We start from the raw sequence: 20,553 nt of genomic DNA on the forward strand, positions 1-20,553 counted from the left end.
ATTAACCCCACCTGAGTGCCCCGAAGGAAGAAACAATTGTAGATTTTATGTCTATGATTTTAAGATGACCATGAATTAAAAAATGGAAACAGGAGGTACGAAGTAATTAGAGACCTGGAAGTCCACTCTCACTTCAGGGAATTCTTCTTCTCTCTGCGCTTCATTTCCAGTGTCTGTCAAAAGATCACATAATACCTATCTCAGAATCAGAAGAATCAATACCACCACCACCACCACCACCATCATCATCATCATAAGAAGAAGAAGAAGAAGAAGGCATCACTTTTCTCACTCTGACTGCTGTGACTACTAATTTTAGAAGTTGAAACTTGAGTATCATCAGGCCTGATATCATCACTGTGTTTAGGTTCTCTTTCACCGGCTTGTGGACTTGAAGAGACGCAAACAACATGAGATGACGCAGGTCCAAAAACTGTGGCTTCCCCAGAACCAGCAAGAGGATTTGATGAGCTGTTAGTACCAACAATGACTTCCGTTGCTAACAAAGAATTACTGAGATCAAACAACACAATTAGTAGACTTCAGATTTTCAGTAAGAACAAATTGTAACAGCTCTCACCTCCTTAACTGATGCAACTGAGTCTCTTTCTCCTCCAACAATACTTGAAGTTGCGCAAGTTTGAAATTAAGTTGTTTGATGTCTCCTTTAAGGCAACTCACCACATTCCTTTCAGAACTGATCTTCATTAATGCAGGGATACGTGACATAGCTAAGGAGAAACTCAATGGGCGGCAGACTGGTGAAGAAAACAAATGGGTAACAACTAAAAAAAAAATCATCTGCAAGCACATAATACCATCCATCATAAATGAAATGCATCAGGGTGAGTGAATCTACTTCCTTAAACAACAAAGACCAAATATACCAAACAAAGAGTTACACAATCCCTGACTTAACAACAAATGGCTCTCCAACAAATTATTTAATTTTTTTTATTTTTTTTGATCAGGTAAACGTATTTTCATTCATAAACATGGCCACACAGTTGGCCGTACACAAAGGGTATACAAAAAAGTAAAAAATCTACAATAATGAATGATTTTCTACAAACGCCACCCAATCTCCTATACAAATTCGAATTCTATGGGTGCAACAAAAGAAAATAAGTGACCAGAGGCTACTCCTCAAATGAGAAATGCTCGATTCTACCCCCCAAAAGCTCTCCTATTTCTTTCTCCCCACACCACCCCCATCAACGAGAGTAGAACCACGTTCCAAGCCTTGCGTCTTCTCCTCCTTCTCCCTCTCTTACAGCTAATAAACAATTCTTTCACAGTATCAAACCACCTAAATATATCCCACCATAACTTCGTGGTAAAATCACAATGAAGAAGAAGAAGATGATTCAAGTCCTCACCCGTTTTCTTGCACATATAATACCAACTGATGCAACCAATCTTTTGCTTTTTAAGATTTTCGACAGTCAAAATCACCCCATGAGTGGCTAGCAAGACGAAGAAACCCACCTTCCTCGGTGCCTTAGGAATCCAACAGTACCGCAAGGAAAAACATCCACCTCCCTAACCAAAAGTTTTCCATAATAAGACTTGCCTGAGAACATACCATTATTCCGCACCTCCCACCACGAAGCATCAGAATTATATATTGTCATGACTTGTTTATGGAGTAAGTCCAACAATCTTTGGAACTCGTTCACCTCCAGGTCGTGGAAGTCCCTCCTAAATCTCAGGTCCTAAAAGGTCTCTCCACCTTGTGTCCGCCTAATTTGTTATATGGTCAAGTCTCTTTAGCAAGAAATTCTGTGAAGGCTCGGAAAGTCATCTTCAATAAATTGTCTCCACACCACCTATGTCCCCAAAATTTTACTCTCCTCCCATCTCCCATCTTGAATGAGATGTTTCATATTAAGATTTAGGAAATTGTTAACTATGGGAAACACAATCGACCTCTTCAAAACGAACTAGCAATAGAGCTACATCCCTATTTGAATTAGTCCATTCAGATATATGTGGTCCAAGTCGAGCCAGTTCTACTTTAGATTTTCATATTTTTTGTCACTTTTGTTGATAATGGTTCTCAGTGCGCTTAGTTTTTTCTTATGAAAAAATTTTCCATCTTTCAAGTCTTCTTCTGAAATTCATACTCACTCTGAAGTTTCTAACAAGAACTTCTTTTCCAGTTTACAAAGAGGCTGCCTCAAAAAGAGTTGGGATTACTCTAAGATCCCTTTAACTGCTTCTCTTTTGCTTCACAGAACCCCAAAGTGTCATCTTCATATAGTGATCCGGATCTTATTTTGTGCATATACTCCTCAACAAAATGGAGCTGTTGAACATGAAGATGGGAATTTGATTGAGAGATCTTGTACATTACTGATTCATGGTTATGTTCTGTCTTGTTTTTTGGGTGATGTTGTAGTCACCGGTTGCTACCTAATTAATCGTGTCTTCCTCTATTTTGTAGTAGGAGAGTCCTTATTCTACACTTTATTCGAATCAACCACTGTTTCCCATTTCTTCAAGGGTGCTTGGTCTACCTGTTTCATCCAAGATTTTGCCCGAAATAACAAACTTCAACCAAAAGTCCATCAAATGTATCTTCTTGGGATACTATTGTTCCTGAAAGGATATGATCATACTATACTTTCTTTTATAAGTTTATGATCCTACTGCACATAAATACTACTCCCTCCGTCCCATTTTATGTGGCACCATTTGGCTTGGCACTTATTTTAAGAAAAAAAGGAAGACTTTTGAAACTTGTGGTCTAAAACAGTCCTAAAATATTTGTGTGGCAGTAAATCATTTCACTAAGGGTAAAAGGAGAATTTTAAAGTTAAATTGTTTCTAATTATAGTAAGGCTACATTCTTTTTGGGATAAACTAAAAAGGAAAGGGTGTCACATAAAATGGGACGGAGGGAGTATATCTTTGAAACATTCCGTATTTTGCACCACGACATACCCAATGTAATCTCACAATTAGCGTCCAGGGAGGGTGGTGAGTATGCAGACCTTACCCCTAACTTCTGAAGATAAAAAGGTTATTTTCAATAGACCTTCGACACAAGTAAAGCATTTCAAAGAAAGTATGAGAAGGGAATACATTATTGAAAAAGTCGTGATCAAAATAATGGAGACAAGTGTAGTAGCAACAATAAATAATATGATAATGAAGCAAAGGAAGCAATAAAAATCAAAGTACTATAAATAATAGGAAAGCAATAATAATACTATAGAAAACTAGACAACGCTCGATTCTTAACTAACCTTCTACCCTAATCCTCAACCTCTATATCCTTCTATAGGGTCATGCCCTCGATAAGTTGCAGATGTGTCATGTCTTGTCTAACCACCCCTTCCCAATACTTTTTCAGCCTACCTCTACCTGTTCTAAGATTCACCATGGCCAACCTCTCATACCTTCCCACTAGGACATCTGTGCATCTCCTCTTCACATGTCTGAACCATCTAGTCTCGTTTACTTCATCTTGTCCACCACAAAGGCCACTCACCTTGACTAAAACTTCTTCATTCTCAATCCTATCTCTCCTAGTATTGCCCATACTTTCATCTCAACATTCGCACTTCCTCTACTTTATCTTCTGAACGTGCAAGTTCTTGATCAGCCGACGCTAAACAATATAGCTAGCTTAACAGCCACTTTATAAAACTTACCTTTTAAGTCTTGGTTGTAAATTCCCATCACACGGCACGAGCCTCCACTTCATCCATCCTACTCCAATACGATGTGTAACATCATTGTCAATCAAATTAACCAAATCAAAATGCTATCTCCATGGTTCTTCCTATACCAACTCTTCCTGCTCTGGATCATCCCATGTTCCTCCTTCAAGCTTACTCCAGAGGACCTCGACCAAATCCCTCCAATAGCCAATCCCATTGATATTTATGTTCATATACAAGCACACAATGTTTCACAAGTGACTCACTGCCTACTCCCTACTTGGGTTGAGCAATAAAAATTGATCTCCTATTGCCCTTCAAAAAGGCATACGGACTACTCGTGACACTTATCTTGTTTATAATTTCAAGTGTTAAACACTAGAAGAGCCAATTCTTTGTAAATATGGAAAAGGTAAAGAATTCTTATAATTGTGTAACTACAAATAGGAATTACTTTCCTTTCCTTTTTACGATTAAAATTCATTCCTTTTTAGGTGTAAACAATATATAAACCGCAACATGCTTGAGGGAATAATCAAGCAATTCATTCGAAACATCTCATTCTTTCCTCATTATTTACATTAACTTATAATTATATGATGAAATGCAATGTGTATTTGCTTTTGCGACAATCTAATGGGCACATTTTTCCAGACAACGTTAAATACCTTCAAACATACTATTGATCTTCACAGGAGACATTTAGACATTTATCTGCTTTTACTACAAATTGATTCCCTCTACAGAAATTGGTAAAGGCCTCAGCATCGTCGTTTCCCATATGCCTAGCAGTAAAGCACCACAAACTAAACATAAAAAATGCTCTCCTCTAAATACCAAAGTACCATAATTAATCTCACTAGTAGGGAAGATTCTTGAAATTAATGTGCATAATTAAAAGCAATATATCTAAGCAATAACATGGAATAATAAAATGTGACAATATATACTCAAGGATATGAGTGTCATTAAACATCTTGCTCAGAAAATTTCTAAGAGAGAGATGCAATGCATTGGACCACTCCTTAGAAAAGTACACCCGAAACTGGGGTTCGGATTGGGGAGCTTTAATATATGGAATTGCTGCATGAAATGTTTACATGTCAATTTACATGAAAAGAAAGTTTCATCACTTAATAAGAAAGATAACTAAGAGAGGACCCACCAAACCATGATGCCCACTCTTGGTCTTTTTGCAGCAATTCACTCCCATGTATGTCAAACAACTCTATCACTTTGTCCTTTCTGCCAGCTTGTATGGCATGAATGATATAATACCGTATAATAGAGACATCTAAGTCTGATATAATAGAATTAAGTTGTGTCTCAAGAGAAGAAAAGCACTGCTTCAAAAAACGAAGGAGTTCAAACAGGCTTTCAGCTTGGAATTTGGGCACATAGATGGAGAAAATTAAATCTAATATCTTATCAACTTGAAATCCTTTGCCAGTATCAGTTCCCAACTCTTTGACAAAAGCCTGCAGAGTGTTTGTAAAGCCTCTGAATACTAGAAACTCCCTGACAAGCTCCTCCGCATACAGCATATTCTCCATCTTGCCTTGAGCACTTACAAGGAGAGACAAGCCTTTAGAACCTGGGACAAGACAAAAACTCATTTACTCCTCTCATAAGATAGTTTCCACGAGCACCACAGTAATCAGATGTGGCAACAGAAAACACTCTGCAACTTCAGTATTTCGAACTGTGAATACGGTGACAATCTGCTCAATCCTTGCTACATGACAATAATAAATTTACTTTTGAGATTATATGAATTAAAAGAAATCTAGGATCAATAACCACTGCTGAACTCTAGCTTCTCCAGAAACAGTTAGCCAAGCTCTGCAGCATACATAAGAGAGTTAACAACTCAACCCCCCCCCCCCCAAACTATCCACGTTTCATCAGTTTAATACTTAAACTACGGGGTGTTGTTGTTATACCTATGACCCAGTGTTTAGGGGAGCAGCGTGAAGCGGGAAAAAGCAACAATGTCCTGCTGCACGCTTTAAGTAAAGTGTGAAGCGAAGCGCTCGCTTCATTGAAGTGAAACGCAATTTAAAAGAAAAATGACCTAAAATAGAGACAATATATATATAAGCAAAAGTTCATATTAAAAACTAAAAATTGGTTCTCCTTCGGTTGTCTTGACTCATGTCACAAAACAGACATACAATTGTTGTCCTATTGCTCTCACTAAATTTTTTCCCCATATTTATAAAAAAAAAAAAATGAAAACTTGTTTCCCCATATTTTCATGCCAGATCAGCCATTTTTAATCGCGGTTAAGATTTAAAAAAATATATATCAACATTATAATTTTATCACTGTTATGAAATTCAACAACATAGTTAATCAATGTTATGAAACGAAACAATTCAGCAACATACATTTTAATCACAGTTAAGGAAAAAAAGTATTCAGCAACATATATTTTAATCATTGATATGAAAACAAATTCGGCAACGTGTAACTTGAAAAATCAAAGCTAAACAGGGAATAGGAAAACAGGGTAAGGAACTTAGTAGAAAAAAAGAAGAAAACCCCTAGGCTAGCAGCATCACTGCAAAGAAGAAGAAAGGAAAAAAATTCCTCAAGGAATTAAGAGTGCACTGAAACCCTATCTATTCTAATTTATGAAGAAACAAGTAAGTTAAGACTCCTTTTATTCTCTAGAACCGATCACTTATTAATTAAACTAGATAAGTCATGGTCGTGCTAAGCACAGGCCCAACATCTTAAGATTTAAAAAATAAATCCTTTTTCGGGAAGAAGTGCTTTCGCAAGTACATTTGAACATGACCTTTGCACATCTGAGAGATATAGAAGAGCCTTTAATGTGGATCATTTGGAAAGAGAGAAATAGGAGAGTTTTTGAAGGGGTGGAGATGAGCAAAGTAGTCTCCGATCCATTATTTTCTTTTGGTGCACCCATGTAGTTACTGTGATTGGGTGTCCTTTGGAGAGAACCTTATTTTGTAGGTCTTTTCTTTTTTTGTGATACCCCTTGTATATGGCCAAGATGGCCCTGTGAAAAATGAAATCTTTTACTTGATCAAAGAAAAGAAGAATGCTAATGATGTTTGAGATGGTTTATTTAGAAGAACTTGGATCATTCATTTCATGATAAAAAGATTATATAGAAGCTAGAACCACGGACACTGCCACCAAAAAGTTTTTATATTCACTAAATTTTGCATGTTTTAACTTGGTAATTCATACATATTATTTCCTGTCTATGTAAGGCACCAACTCTCCATATGCTATGAAAAAGTATGTGTGTGTATTGTGAAATTAAAATATACCCAAGTGTTGTTCCAATTCGCTCTTGGTTAGAAGAGTACATATGGTGCTACTAATTATTAGTCACGACAGCACTCTTGGCAACTCGACCTCAATCTTTTAATACTGGGAGGCATCCCACTTGTATGCTGGAAACAACCTCAGTCGGAATAATATTTCTAAAATCAGACTCATTTTAGATATATCAATGACAGTATCTGCCAGTAGAGCCCTACAACTCAAAAACCGCACACAAGAACTACCTCAAGAATAGATATTACTCTAAGTAGAAAATGCTCCAAAATACAGTCTTTAAGTTGAGCAACAACCAATCCAACAGAACATATATATTTTTAATACAATAGACTACCGAAACAAAACTCAACAGTTCATTTTGGTTTTCAGACAAATTAATCATATAAATCAGAGACTCGGCCTCCATCTTGCGGAGAGTCAATCCCATCTTTTACACGCAAATCAGACATAGACAAGCAAATTTCAGTAGTATCCTTTAACTAAGATGTCCAATATTGGCAGAAAAGGAGCAAGAACATACTAATGCTTCTAGCTATTGAGAAAGTTGACGAAATGCAACATTACATCTATGCTATTTATTCCACAAATTACACATAAAGTAAAAAAAAACATTTGAGGAAAGATATTTAGTTATGCTTCCTTCCAAACATTTTAGCTTTATCTCATTTCTCAAATAGATTAATCTTGGTCAAGCATAAGCTACCATGTGCTGAGTTTGACCTTTATCCTATGTATCTTTATGTATGAAGTTTTCCCCTGGTCCAGACCATTTAGGAAATGTGAGAAATATTGGGGTAAAATATGATTGAATTGTTGTATCGACATAATTACATTGACATCCTATTTATAGACACTAAATTACAATCTTTTTTCAAGTAGGATTTTGTATACTATTGCTATTCCTACTCATATTCTAAGGCTCCCCTCAAGTGGTGCATATAAGTCATATGTACCTAGATTGTTACAAATGTAATTAATACGAGGATTGGCGAGGAACTTGGTGAAGATATCCGCAAATTGATCACTTGACTTCACAAATTTTGTAACAATATCTCCTATGAGTATTTTTTTCTCTAAAAAAGAGACAATCAATCTCTATGTGCTTGGTCTTCTCATGAAACACTTGATTAGATGCAATATGAAGGACTGCTTGATTAACACATACAAGTTTCATCTTACCAGTTACCGGTTTCTCCAAATTTTAGTTTTCCTCAACAATTGTTTGATCCAAACCAGCTCACAAGTTGCTGCAGCCATTGCTCGATATTCTGCTTCCGCACTAAATCGAGCAACCACACTTTGTTTCTTACTCTTCCAGGACACCAAATTACCTCCTACAAAAACACAATATTCGAATGTAGAACGTCTATTAGAGGGTGATCCTACCCAATCAGCATCTGTATGTCCAATGATATGCTCATGGCCTCGATCCTCGAAGAGTAGTTCTTTACCTGAAGATGACTTTATAAATCACAAAATACAAACAACTGCATCTTAATGACTAAACTGACTTACAACACTAACAGGAAAAGAGATGTCAGGTCTAGTCACTGTGAGATAATTCAACTTTCCAACCAACCGCCTATACCTTCCAGGATCACTAAGTGGCTCTCTCTGTCCTGACAGAAGTTAAGCATTTGGATCTATAAGAGTGTCAATGGATCAACATCTCATCATTCTTGTCTCCTCAAGAATGCCTAAAGCATACCTGCGTTGAAAAATAACAATACCTGATCTGGATTGAGCAACCTCAATACCTAGAAAGTATTTCAGTCTGCCGAGGTCTTTAGACTGAAAATGCTAAAAGAGATGTTGCTTGAAGTTAGTGATACCATCTTGATCATTGTTGGTGATAACAATATCATCAACATAAACCACCAAATAAATACACAAATTTGATTCAGAACGACAATAAGACACTGAATGATCAGCTCCACTACAAATCATGCCAAACTCCTGAATCAATGCGCTAAACTTCCCGAACCAGGCTCGAGGGGACTGTTTCAAACCATAGTGACCTGCGCAATCGACATACAAGGCTACTAGACTCCCCCTAATCAACAAAACCAGGTGGTTGCTCCATATAGACTTCTCTACCTCACCATGCAGAAAAGCATTTTTAATGTACAACTAATAAAGGGGCCAATGACGAACGGCAGCCATAGAGAGAAAAAGACGGACATATGCTATTTTAGCCATGGGAGAGAAAGTGTCACTATAATCAAGCCCAAATATGTGTGCATATACTTTGGCAACAAGGCAAGCCTACCTGACCATCTGGACCAACTTTGACTGCAGAAACCCAATGGCAACCAATAGTAGATTTACCTGCAGGAAGGGAAACAAGCTCCCAAGTACCACTCGTATGTAAAGCAGACATCTCATCAATCATAGTATGTTTCTGTCCTGAATAGGAAAGTGCTTCACCTGTAGTCTTAGGGATGGAAATAAAGAACAAAGATGATACAACAGCATAATAGAGTGATGATAGACGATGATAACTCAAGAAAGTATAACGTGGATTAGCATTACAAATGGATCTTATACCTTTTTTATTGCAATTGATTGGCTAGAAAAAGGCAAGTCCGCAATAGGGGAAGCTTCAGGCGCATGACATGAATCATCTGGGACTAATGTTGGACACGGGCGGTGGCAATAAGTCAAAAAGTGGTGACAATGCAACTGGAGATGTAAAAGTAACCGTAGATTCCTCAAAGGTAAGTGTGGGTAAGACTGGAGGTATATAAGACCTCAGAGATATCAATATGATCAGAAGATGTATAGTAAGGTTGAGATTCAAAGAATGTGACATCAACGGATATAAGGTAGCAACCCAAATCAGGTAAATAGCATCGATACCTTTTTTGAACTCGAGGGTAATCAAGGACGACACATTTGAGAGCACCAGGGGCTAATTTATCTTTTCATGGGGCTAACTTATGAACAAAACATGTGTTCCCACAAACACAAGGGGGGATTAAGTAGAGATGTGACTGAGGAAATACTATGAAATGGTAACCTGATTCTGAATCGAAGATAATGGCATTCTGTTAATGCATCGCCCCAAAAAACGCAACGGAACATAGGATTTAATGAGAAGAATGCGAGCAGTCTCAATGAGATGCCTATTTTTCCTTTCTGCTATACCGTTCTACTGAGGGGGTGTATGGACATGATGTCCGATGAATAATTCCTTGATGAGTCATAAATTCCTGAAACTGGGAGGATAACTATTCTAAGTCATTATCACTACGAAAAGTACGATAGAAACACCAAATTGATTTTGTAGTTTAGCACAAAAACTTTTGAATATAGAAAATAACTCGAAACAATCTTTTATTAAGAAAACCCAAGTACATCTTGAAAAATCATCAATGAAACTAACAAAGTAATGAAATCCTAAGGGTGAACTCACTCTACTAGGACCCCAAATATCAGAATGAACTAATGAGAAAATAGACTCGGAACGACTCTTAATACTACGTGAAATGTAGCACGGGCGTGTTTCCCAAGTTGACAAATCTCACAATCTAATGTGGATAAACTAGACAAACTAGGAACCATTTTCTATAGCTTGGATAGACTCGAATGTCCCAAACGTTTGTGAATAAGGTCAAGGGGTCTATAAAAGAGCATGCCGTGAAGGAATTTGAAGAGGTAAGATGTTAAAAGGACTTGTGATTCATGTCGTATGCCAATTGTCTGTCCCATTTGGCGGTCCCTGCGTTAGAAAAGAATCATCACAAAAAGACATACTACAATGAAAGACATATGTCAAACAACTAATAGATGCAAGATTAAAAGGACAACCAAGGACATAAAGAACAGTCTAGAGTGACAGAAGATAGGGATTTGGCTTGTCCGACTCCTTTTGGCTTTGTTCGGATCTCATTGGCAAAAGTAATAGCAGGAAGAGATTGTGAATAAACAATATCAGACGAAGTGATTTGTCACCAAAAATATGATCAGAAGCACCAGAGTCCACAACTCATGATCCAAAGGTATGAGATTGAGAAGTTGAGGCTATTGGTAGGGATATATGCTTACTTTCTCGATACAGAAGATACTCATTATATTCCTGGTCAGATAAAACAACCATTGATCACCTGTGGTGTGGTGTTAGACCGATTCAACATGAGAATTTTTTAGTGGTCGACCATGCAAATAATAGCATATTTCACGAGTATGTCCAAGCCTATTACTATAACTACGATTAGGTCGAGAATAGCATACGCCACTAGTATGTCCAAGCCTTTTACAATAACTACACCTAGGTCGAGATCTTCCAAATCAACCTCCCCTCGTTGATTTTTCATGGACTGTGACGTTTGATTTTTTGATCTCCTCATTAAGAGTTCGGATTTAATCATAGGACTAAATTGAGTAAAAAGGTCGGTCACCATAAAATTGATCGTCAACGAAAGAAAAAGTCACCGAAAACTTAAAATCAGTCGCCGAAATCAAGAAATAGCTAAAGGTACAGCCTTGGAATGAAGGGGCGACCTCGCTGGAAAAAAGAATCTTGCCGAAAACTGGCAGGAATCAATTACACGCGTCGGCTCGTGATACGCAGATCTGAGACTTCCGGCGGCGTGTGGACGGGCAGAACTGAGAGTCGATCACTGGGGTTTGCTAGCCTGAGTTTTTCGCATCTCGTGGTAGTGTTGGTTTTCAAACAACACTTACTAAATAGACCAGGGATCAAATTATCCTTGCCAGTCGCCAGAAACTGACGCACGATGACTGTCTGATTGAGTTTTCTTCTAAGTAAGTTTCTCACAAAACCTGCCTCTGATACCATGCAAGAAATATTGGAGTAATATATGATTGAATTGTTGTATCTACATAATTTACATCGACACCGTATATATAAACTACATTACAATCCTTTTCCAAGTAGGATTTTGTATGCTATGCCTATTCCTATTCATATTGTAACAGGAAAATCATACACTTTTTCTTTAACTATACTCAGATCAACAAATAGTGATACGAGCCAAACGGCCATCATAGCTTTTGATGACATCATTGGAGGCCAACACTTAAGCTTTAAGCTTTGGTCACCTCGAGGACACAAGAGCATGCATGGAGGACCCGTTTTGGACATTCAAGAGAGCAATTCCGTGTGTGGAGGGATGCTTGGAGGCTTGCCTTGATGACTATTCGAGAGCACAAGTGTTGAAGTGTTTTGAAGAGCTTTAAGCACTCCAAGGCAGCCCCTAATTTACACACCAAGGCCGCCCCTCTTATTAAGGGTACTTTGGCCATTTTGTTATGTAATAAGCTAGCCTATAAATAGTCTTCTATTAGGTCATTTTCTCTTCAGTTTTTGGATGATGAATATTTGAGACATTGAAAGTTCTCTCACTTTGAGAGTGTAGTTATTAGTTTAAGGCTTGGAAAAGCCATCTTTAGTGTAAGGCTTGGAAAAGCCGATATTGTACGTTGTTTAGAAATAGTGGTTGTGAGGTGAAGTTGATTCCCTAAGCAGTCACCGTAAGATTGGTGTTTGTACTTGCGGATTTTAAGGGTCTTTACGTTTGATACACGATTGGGTTCTTGTTCTTCGTAAGTCCTTATGTCATCTTGTCTATCCCTTACTTTTCTTGCAATATTTGTGTTTGTTTCTTGTTAGTGTGTTCACGGTTTGTGGTGTTTTTGTGTGGCTGCCGTGTTGTTGTTCCCATTGTTCTCTTGTTGTTCTTGTGTTGTTGGCTGGTTGTTGTGTTTCGTGGTCGTATCCATATCAATTAGTCACATAAAGCTTTAACTTGGCATATACTCAGACAGAAAGAAAATATGACCAGCACTGTGACATAAATCAAAAGGATTTCATGCTATCTTAAATCAGAAGAGTCTAATTTAAAGTGAAGCATTTTTCTCACAGAGAAGAAATTTTTCTTAATAGAAATAGAAAGAGAAAAGGAAGCAAGTGAAATTGGCAGAAAGAAGCACTGAATATAATAAACAAGAAAACTACCGAACTTATTCTCTAGAAAGCCTATAAAAGCTTCAAAATAGTTTTCATCTTAAAGGAAGACGAATGACAAAAGTTTGGTTCACTAAGTCCCACTAATTCAGGAATTTGAAAATTAATCATTGTATTATTCAAATAAATGAATATTACAAGCAATGTTTGAAGAATAATAATTCACATAACAAGTAAATGCATATTGATGAACTGATCTTTTATTGTTGTCATTTTTCAGTAATCTTCTTCTTATTCCAATATGAGCTCATTCAAATAACATTCCCAAACAGAGGGAAATAAGTCAACAATATTACCCTAGAAAACCTAAAGGAGAAATTATATCTTCACAAACTTCATCTAATCATGTCTGCCCATTTATCTAACTTTCGTATCGCTTTAGAATTTCATGTTCTTAAATAATTGTTCCAACAGAAACCTCAGCCCTGATCTATAGATTGGAAAAACGGAGAAAGCTTAAGTTACATTCATGTTCTTAAATAATTGTTCCAACAGAAACCTCAGCCCTGATCTATGGATTGGAAAAATGGAGAAAGCTTAAGTTACATGTAGCAAATGTAGTTTAATTATATATTATCATTGAAATTAAATCAATATTGTTGAAAGATAAAGGCCTCAAATCAGATAATGTCACATCTAGTGAAAAATTAAGTATGATGGTTCTCCACCGTCTACAAATTCCATTTTCTACTTCATCTCTTAGGCTTTATCTTTCTTCAGAAGGAATGATGACCTTACTGTCTATGTTCTTATTTCCTACCTTTCATTTGGGGGGTGTACTCATATCTAAAAAGCCAGATGAATATTAATGGTCAAAAAGGATACATGTTTCTAGTTCAACCGAAGTTACCAATATTCAAATTTTTGTTTTGTTTTCACTTTTCAATAGTCATTGGACTTGGAAACACTAACCTGGCATTTATCCATAAAATACTGAAAACTTCCGGGATTCAACTTGAAATTAAATTTCAAAATTTTCAAGAATTGAGAAAACAACAAAAAGCTATTTCACTTTTTCAATCCAAATTACTTACAAAATTCAAAAACAACTCTAATTCATATTCATGGCCAAACACAACTCCAATTTTCAAATATCATTTTTTACTTTGAAAACAAAAAGTTATTCTTTTCAAATTTCACAATGAAACATGGCCAAACGCCCACTAAATGAGGACAAAGCAATATATAGAGGTATAATTTCGAAAGGAGGAATTTTCAGCCAAACAGAACTTTATAATATATCAGGCATTTCAGAGTAGCAAAAAATAATTATTTGTTATCCAGAATTATTCATTATTTAATAAGGAGTGTATGAATATCTATTTTGTAGCGAGAAAAACTTTAATCTTCAACTAAGATTGTTCACCATCAATAAAATGGAGAACTGACTGACTGCATTGTATTTGAGGCATATTCCTCTACCAAATATAGAGAAGTCAATGAACAAATTTACTTGCTCAAAAGTTTAAATTGAAAATAAAAGGCATTCTGCATCCTTACCTACAATGCTTCCAAGTTCCAACACCAAGAGATATAGAGTACATGCCTAAAGCACGATGTAAATCAAAATACGGTTGTATAGCTATAAGATATTCTTTGAGAATTTCATACAATCAGTCAAATGAACTATTTTGTATAATGTTTTCTTATATATACAAACCAAAGATATCGTAGTTCGTCCAACACCTACACTACTGTTGGAAATCAAAAAGAGAATTAGAAGTTCTAGTTCACTTTTAAGTATTGTCTTATAAATTTGAAACAAAAATTCATATTATACTTATTATAAATTTGTAGTGTCTTATAAATTTGAAACACAAATTCATATTATATCTTCATTGTCTCTTGTGAAATGAAAGATAAAGAAGAAAAGGTAATAATCAGACTTGCCAGAAGAGCCGATGAACAAATAAAGATCAATGATTACGATATGACACCCCTGCACAAATTGACTTATGTAATTTTATTCCTAAGAATGAAGAAAAACATAGAATCAGTACTTTCTTACTTTATCGAAGTACTGCATTATGAAAAATGTAAGATTATATTGAGAAAACTTAGAAAAAGAACCCTAAAAATCTTCCATAAAGCACTCACAACAATGACAACGAGAACAGGTACACTAAAAATTAATAACAATTCTCTCTCTCTCTCTCTTTATATATATATATACGCACACACATATATATATGTATATGTATGTATATAGATATATATCATAATGCTTGTCCCCAGAGATTTCCATCTTAGTGTGCAGCAAATAGATGAGAAAATGCGCCAATATTGTCGATGAGGAGCTCCAATTCCTATCCTAACTCACCTACCTCACGCCTAACTCTAGTTCTAAATCCAAAAGTCATATATAACAACAAAAACATACCCATTGAATCCCATAAGTGGGATCTGGGGAGGGTAGAGTGTACGCAGACCATACCACTACCTCATAGAGGTAGAGAGGTTATTTCTAAAAGACCTCAGCTCAAGTGCAGCAAATCCAAGTACAAAGACAAACCCAAAAAGTCATATCACATCCAAAATAATCCCCTCATATAAATTTTTACCAGGTAAAAGAACAAGATAATTTGTACAAAACTTGAAAAAGGAGCATACCTGAAAGTTGTACCACGCAGTTGAGAGGTGAAGAGAAATGCAAAAAGTATTCTCTAGACATCTAAAGAGACGTGCAGGAATAATAGGTAAATAATGAAAAAAGATGAAGTGATTGATCACATAATACAAAACTTGTGATTGCTTTAACTTGAATTCATTTTTCCAGTCAAATAGGTAGGGCTACATTAATTCATGAATTATAAGAAAAGGGTTAGAAATATTGTTGCATTAGATAAAATAGGTGACTGAACACAACAACTTTTTGTCATAACAGGAAAGCTAATTACTTTCCTCAAAAACCACAGTTTTTCTAAATTCAAATGAACATCAAATGGACGTAAAAGTAATATATATGTCCTTAAGTTACAACGATTTTCAAAATAATTGAGTACATTCAAATGTGTACAATATGAAGAAACCCACTTAAAACATAGCTTCACAATATCAAATTATAATGAATTCAAATACCCACCTAAAATGAAAAGAGAGTAAACAATAAAGGTGTTAGCCCGACTCTTCAGAGCAAAGGGAGAAAGAAAACGAAAGGATGATCACTATCTTTGTCAAATTCATGAGAAAGCATTCACACGGAAGTTAGACTGAGGAAAGTAAAACAAAGAGTTCAAATTTTCCTTGGATTTCTAAATTGAAGCAAAATTATCAGAAAAACTTACAGCGTCATCCAATTGAAAAAAGAAAGGATATGAAGCTGAAGTGATGAACTAATATCTATACAATGATATCAAAAAGAACAAAATTGAGATGAAATAAACGAACGTATCTCACCTACAATAGCAGCTTACGAAATAGCCATTTCCAACCTATTGGGCGCGGCTCGGAAACAACAAAGGGGCTTTCCTTTCCTTCGAACCAAAAATGTTTCTCTCTCTCTCTAGAGACAGAGAATTATCAACATAAAACAATAACACCCAAAGAAATTGGAAAATGATTACTGATAAGAGAAATCAGCAAGAAAAAGAAGAAATTTGAGCTAAAAGTGTTATTGGAAGTTGGAAGGAGTAGCTTGTTCTGTTTAGGGGCAGAGCGGCTGTTTCTAGGTTACGAGTGAGCACTTTAATAAATGATATATGGAAGACAACATAAACCTTCAGATCAGCCAATGATTGGGATACAAATCTGAAGAAAACTGGAATGAAACTTGTAGCAAAATTTGAACAACATACCTAGAATTCTGGAGACTTACGAATCGATTCACTGTTCTTGGAACAAGGGGGCCGGAAGAAATGATGCTCCTCGAATTCTATGTTTGAAAAGGGGAATTGCTATAATTACTAATCACTAGTTAGTAATTATACAGTACTAATATTAGTCCCACTATTTCAAACTTAAAAGATCAAAAAGAAATAATATAAATGTGTATACAAAATATGTATTTTATATTATAAGTATTTATTTTCAATTTTTTTTTATGAATTGTTGTTAATAAAAAGTAACATTTATAGTATTTAATATTTATTACTTCAATACTAACAATTTCTTCAAATACTACATAATTTGTTTAAATTTTATCGACAGGAACTGAATATGAAAATACAACTCAAACCTTAACTATTATTGTCAATGTATTGTAAAATTGAAAAAATACTTTCAAAAAAATGGTTAATTGCCTTGCTTTTGAAGAAAATCAGATAAAAAAAATATTTTATCAAGTAAATGCAAAGTTGAAGTAATGTATAATTTTCTCTGAAACAATTAAGACACATATAATATCTTCATTATCATCCTTGAAACTTCACTTCTTATTTTTAAAAAAAGAAAAAAAAATTGATATTGTATTTTCTTTATCCAAATTTATATAACATAATTTTTTGGTCATTTTTTCAAAATATTATACATTTTTAGTATACGTATTCGAGCGATGTGCGAATATTTTAAAGAAAAAAAATAGAAAAATATAATATAAATGAATGTATATAAATTATGGGTAACATATTGCATATTTTTTATGGTATGTGTAACTGCTACTTATTCATTATTGGTTATTTTTTTCAAACAATATACACTTTTATACTTCCAAGTCTAATATACAATTAGAGGGTGCAACACAAGCTTAATTATTATGGACGTACTTAATGAGTGAAGGTAATTCTGAAAAGTGATATTATTCATTGACATGTTTCTTCTTACCTAAATTGCTTTTAATGTTTTCTCTAATGATTAAAAGAAAAATTCCAACCATCCCCCATAATATATATATAATATGCACATACAAAAGTCCATCACCCATAAGCAATTTATATTCCATGCTCGAATTCTTTTATTATTTGAATTTATGACAACGGCTATTTTCTAGAGAGAGAATGTCTACCTTCTTTCTAGACTCCGTCTTCCAACGAACCTGTCTCCGGCAACATGCAATCTAATCCACCTGCTGGGCTAAACTTTGGCCCTCTCTCTGCCCCACCAGATCCCCCCAAAACCCTTTTAGATCCCTTCCTCCTTACCCACTAGAAATTCCAAATCAAATGATATGCCTACTATATCAAAATTAGGTAACAACCAGATGATCCCGTTACAACAATCGGGACATAATTTTGCCGCAGCACTTAATAATTCCAACAGTGATTCGATGAGACAAAAAATCAGACTCCAACATAGGGCTTTTAAGATGGTGAACGGTAAATTAATTGTCTATTTTACGAGTGAAGAAAATGATCTATTGGCTTCTACTTGCAGATTAACTTTGATAGGTAAGTTCGCTAGAACTCAGCCTTCTATTAAGCGAATCATAACAGAATTTGCTAAGTTAATATCCACCAATGGAATAGTCCGTATAGGTGCCTACAATTTGCATCACATTTTCATAGATTTTGATTTAGATGAGGACCATCGGATTGTCTATGGAAGGAACTCCTTGAACATCTATGATATTCATATGAAGTTGCTCAAATGGTCTGCAGATTTTAACCCAAAGGAGGAAACCACTAGAGCCCCTGTTTGGGTCAATTTACCTGAGTTCCCCTAGCATTATTTCGAGTGGGATACCCTATGTAGAATCCTTGAACCCATCGGAATCCCCATTATAGAAGATAAGGCCACACTCTCTAAATCTAGGCCTACAACTGCAAAAGTTAATGTAGAAATAGATATCACTCAAACCTTACCGAATGAAGTCCATATTGAAATTAGAAATGCAGTTAGGTAGACTGAATTAAGGACTCAAAAAATTGAGTACGAGGCGGTCCCAGAGTATTGTCACCATTGTAAAGATCAGGGGCATAACAATCTCAATTGTAGAATCCTTCATCCAGAGCTAAGAAAGGCAAACAATGAAGATAGAGAGCTGGACAAAAACAAAAGGAAAGAGAAATTTGAAGAAAATTTTTTTTGCTCATACCAACTACAGCCAAGCTGCTCATAGGGACACAATAGGAGAGGTGCAAATAGGCAGTACTAATCAAGACGACATAACTTTAAAGAGTGGAGAGAAAACAGATGATGAAGTGTGGATTAAAGTGAGTAGAGGCAAGGGTAAAAACAAATAAAAAACAGTTCCTAACTTGTCACACATTTGGAAGGAGGACCCAAAAAAGACTATTGTAGGGAGCACCTTACAACCTAAAGAAACTCATTAGAGACAAGGAAATATGGAAGCTCCCATGGGTTATAAATCAGACCTAGCTCAACCTTTCTTAACCTCAAAACCCCCAGCAGGTATGACGATAATGACCTCCACAAGTGGCAAAATGAAAAACAACAAAGAAATACCTAGATAGTAAAATGATAGGAAGATTAAAAGACCTAGGGCAGATAATGTGAATGCTTCAAATTCACAAGGCAGAAAAAGAAAGAGGTAAATTGGCTAAAGGAATGGACAAGGATAAAGATTTATAGAAGAAAAAGACAAAACTGTATAAGGAACCAGACCCCTCTAAAGAACTAGGTGCTCAATTTAGACAAAAAGACACCCTCCCCCTACTTGTGAAGATCAGGGAATGAACTGAGCTCCTCCCATTGAAGAAAAAACTACTGCGTACTCCTTCAATAATTCTATGGTATAGGATAAGGCCAACAACGACCAATCCAATCGAAATATGCAGGGACAAGAATCAGAAGAGGAATTCATTGACGTACCGAATAATATCTTTATCGCTTTGGCAGATAAGACCATTGATGAGTAAACTCATACTAAGTCTGATACTGAAGAGAAAATGCAAGAAGACAACTTACATGATAAAGCCTCAGTTATTTCGGATAGTAAACTGTCAAGAGGAGAAATCCTGAAGGTAGTCCACAAACTGAGCTTTGAGGTTATTAATGCCCAAGAACCTATGGAAATAAATAAATCAGAAAATTTGTCACCTAGGGGAATGGATCATACTACGACAGAATTCTTGATTAGCGATGACTCCCAGCCAGTTAACAGCTTTAACAATAACTTATTTCCCCTAATCTCCAATGATTAGCAATCTATCTTGGAATATTAGGAGTATCAAGTCTTAGAGTGCTTTTACGAGACATAAAACTCTCAAAAAACAATACAAAATCTCCTTTATTAGCTTGCAAGAGCCAATAGTCAAAGCCAAATATATAAAGTACTATATGAGACAATTGAGTATGAAGGGTTGTTTCTCTAATACTAACAACAAAATATGGTTATTTTGGAGTGATGTGTATAAGGTAAGCATTATAGAAGGTACTGAACAATAAGTTACATGTAAGCTCTCTCAGACTAATAATTTAGTTGAAATATTCATTACTATTGCCTATGCTAAGTGCACTGATATATTAAGGAAAGACCTTTGAGATCTACTACTATTTTTATACACTAGAATCAAAGGTCCTTGGGCTGTTCTAGGGGATTTTAATGTCATTGCTTCTAGTGATGAAAAATAGGAAGGCACGCCTTATAAATTTGATAAGAGCTTAGATTTTCTTAACTGTATAATTGAGGCGGGTTTACAAGATGTTGGGTACACTGGTAATCCTTTCACTTGATGTAATAAT

General features: G+C 35.6%; 1 protein-coding gene across 11 annotated transcripts in view; it reads right to left on the reverse strand.

Moving 5' to 3' along the window:
- Positions 1-16,905, reverse strand: part of LOC107847281 (WD repeat-containing protein 91 homolog) — a 52,677-nt gene extending 35,772 nt beyond the window's left edge. For 2 of the 11 annotated variants that reach the window (XR_007046918.1, XR_007046917.1), the window contains exons 1-7: positions 16,372-16,876; positions 15,586-15,646; positions 4,834-5,262; positions 4,629-4,751; positions 581-722; positions 284-513; positions 115-173 (exon numbers count right to left, since the gene is read on the reverse strand). Coding sequence is in view for 9 of the 11 variants with exons in the window: in XM_047399085.1 (XP_047255041.1) it covers positions 115-173; positions 284-513; positions 581-722; positions 4,629-4,751; positions 4,834-5,262; positions 15,586-15,646 (1,044 nt within the window). In the remaining 2 variants the exon portion in view is untranslated. Of the gene's footprint in view, positions 1-114; positions 174-283; positions 514-580; positions 759-4,336; positions 4,593-4,628; positions 4,752-4,833; positions 5,263-15,585; positions 15,647-16,371 lie in introns of those variants that run through there. The other 9 variants (XM_047399093.1, XM_047399088.1, XM_047399085.1 and 6 more) reach the window with 8 other exon arrangements.
- Between the last annotated feature and the right edge of the window lie 3,648 nt (positions 16,906-20,553).

The sequence above is a fragment of the Capsicum annuum genome, chromosome 11, assembly GCF_002878395.1.
Source record: "Capsicum annuum cultivar UCD-10X-F1 chromosome 11, UCD10Xv1.1, whole genome shotgun sequence".
Taxonomy (NCBI): domain Eukaryota; kingdom Viridiplantae; phylum Streptophyta; class Magnoliopsida; order Solanales; family Solanaceae; genus Capsicum; species Capsicum annuum.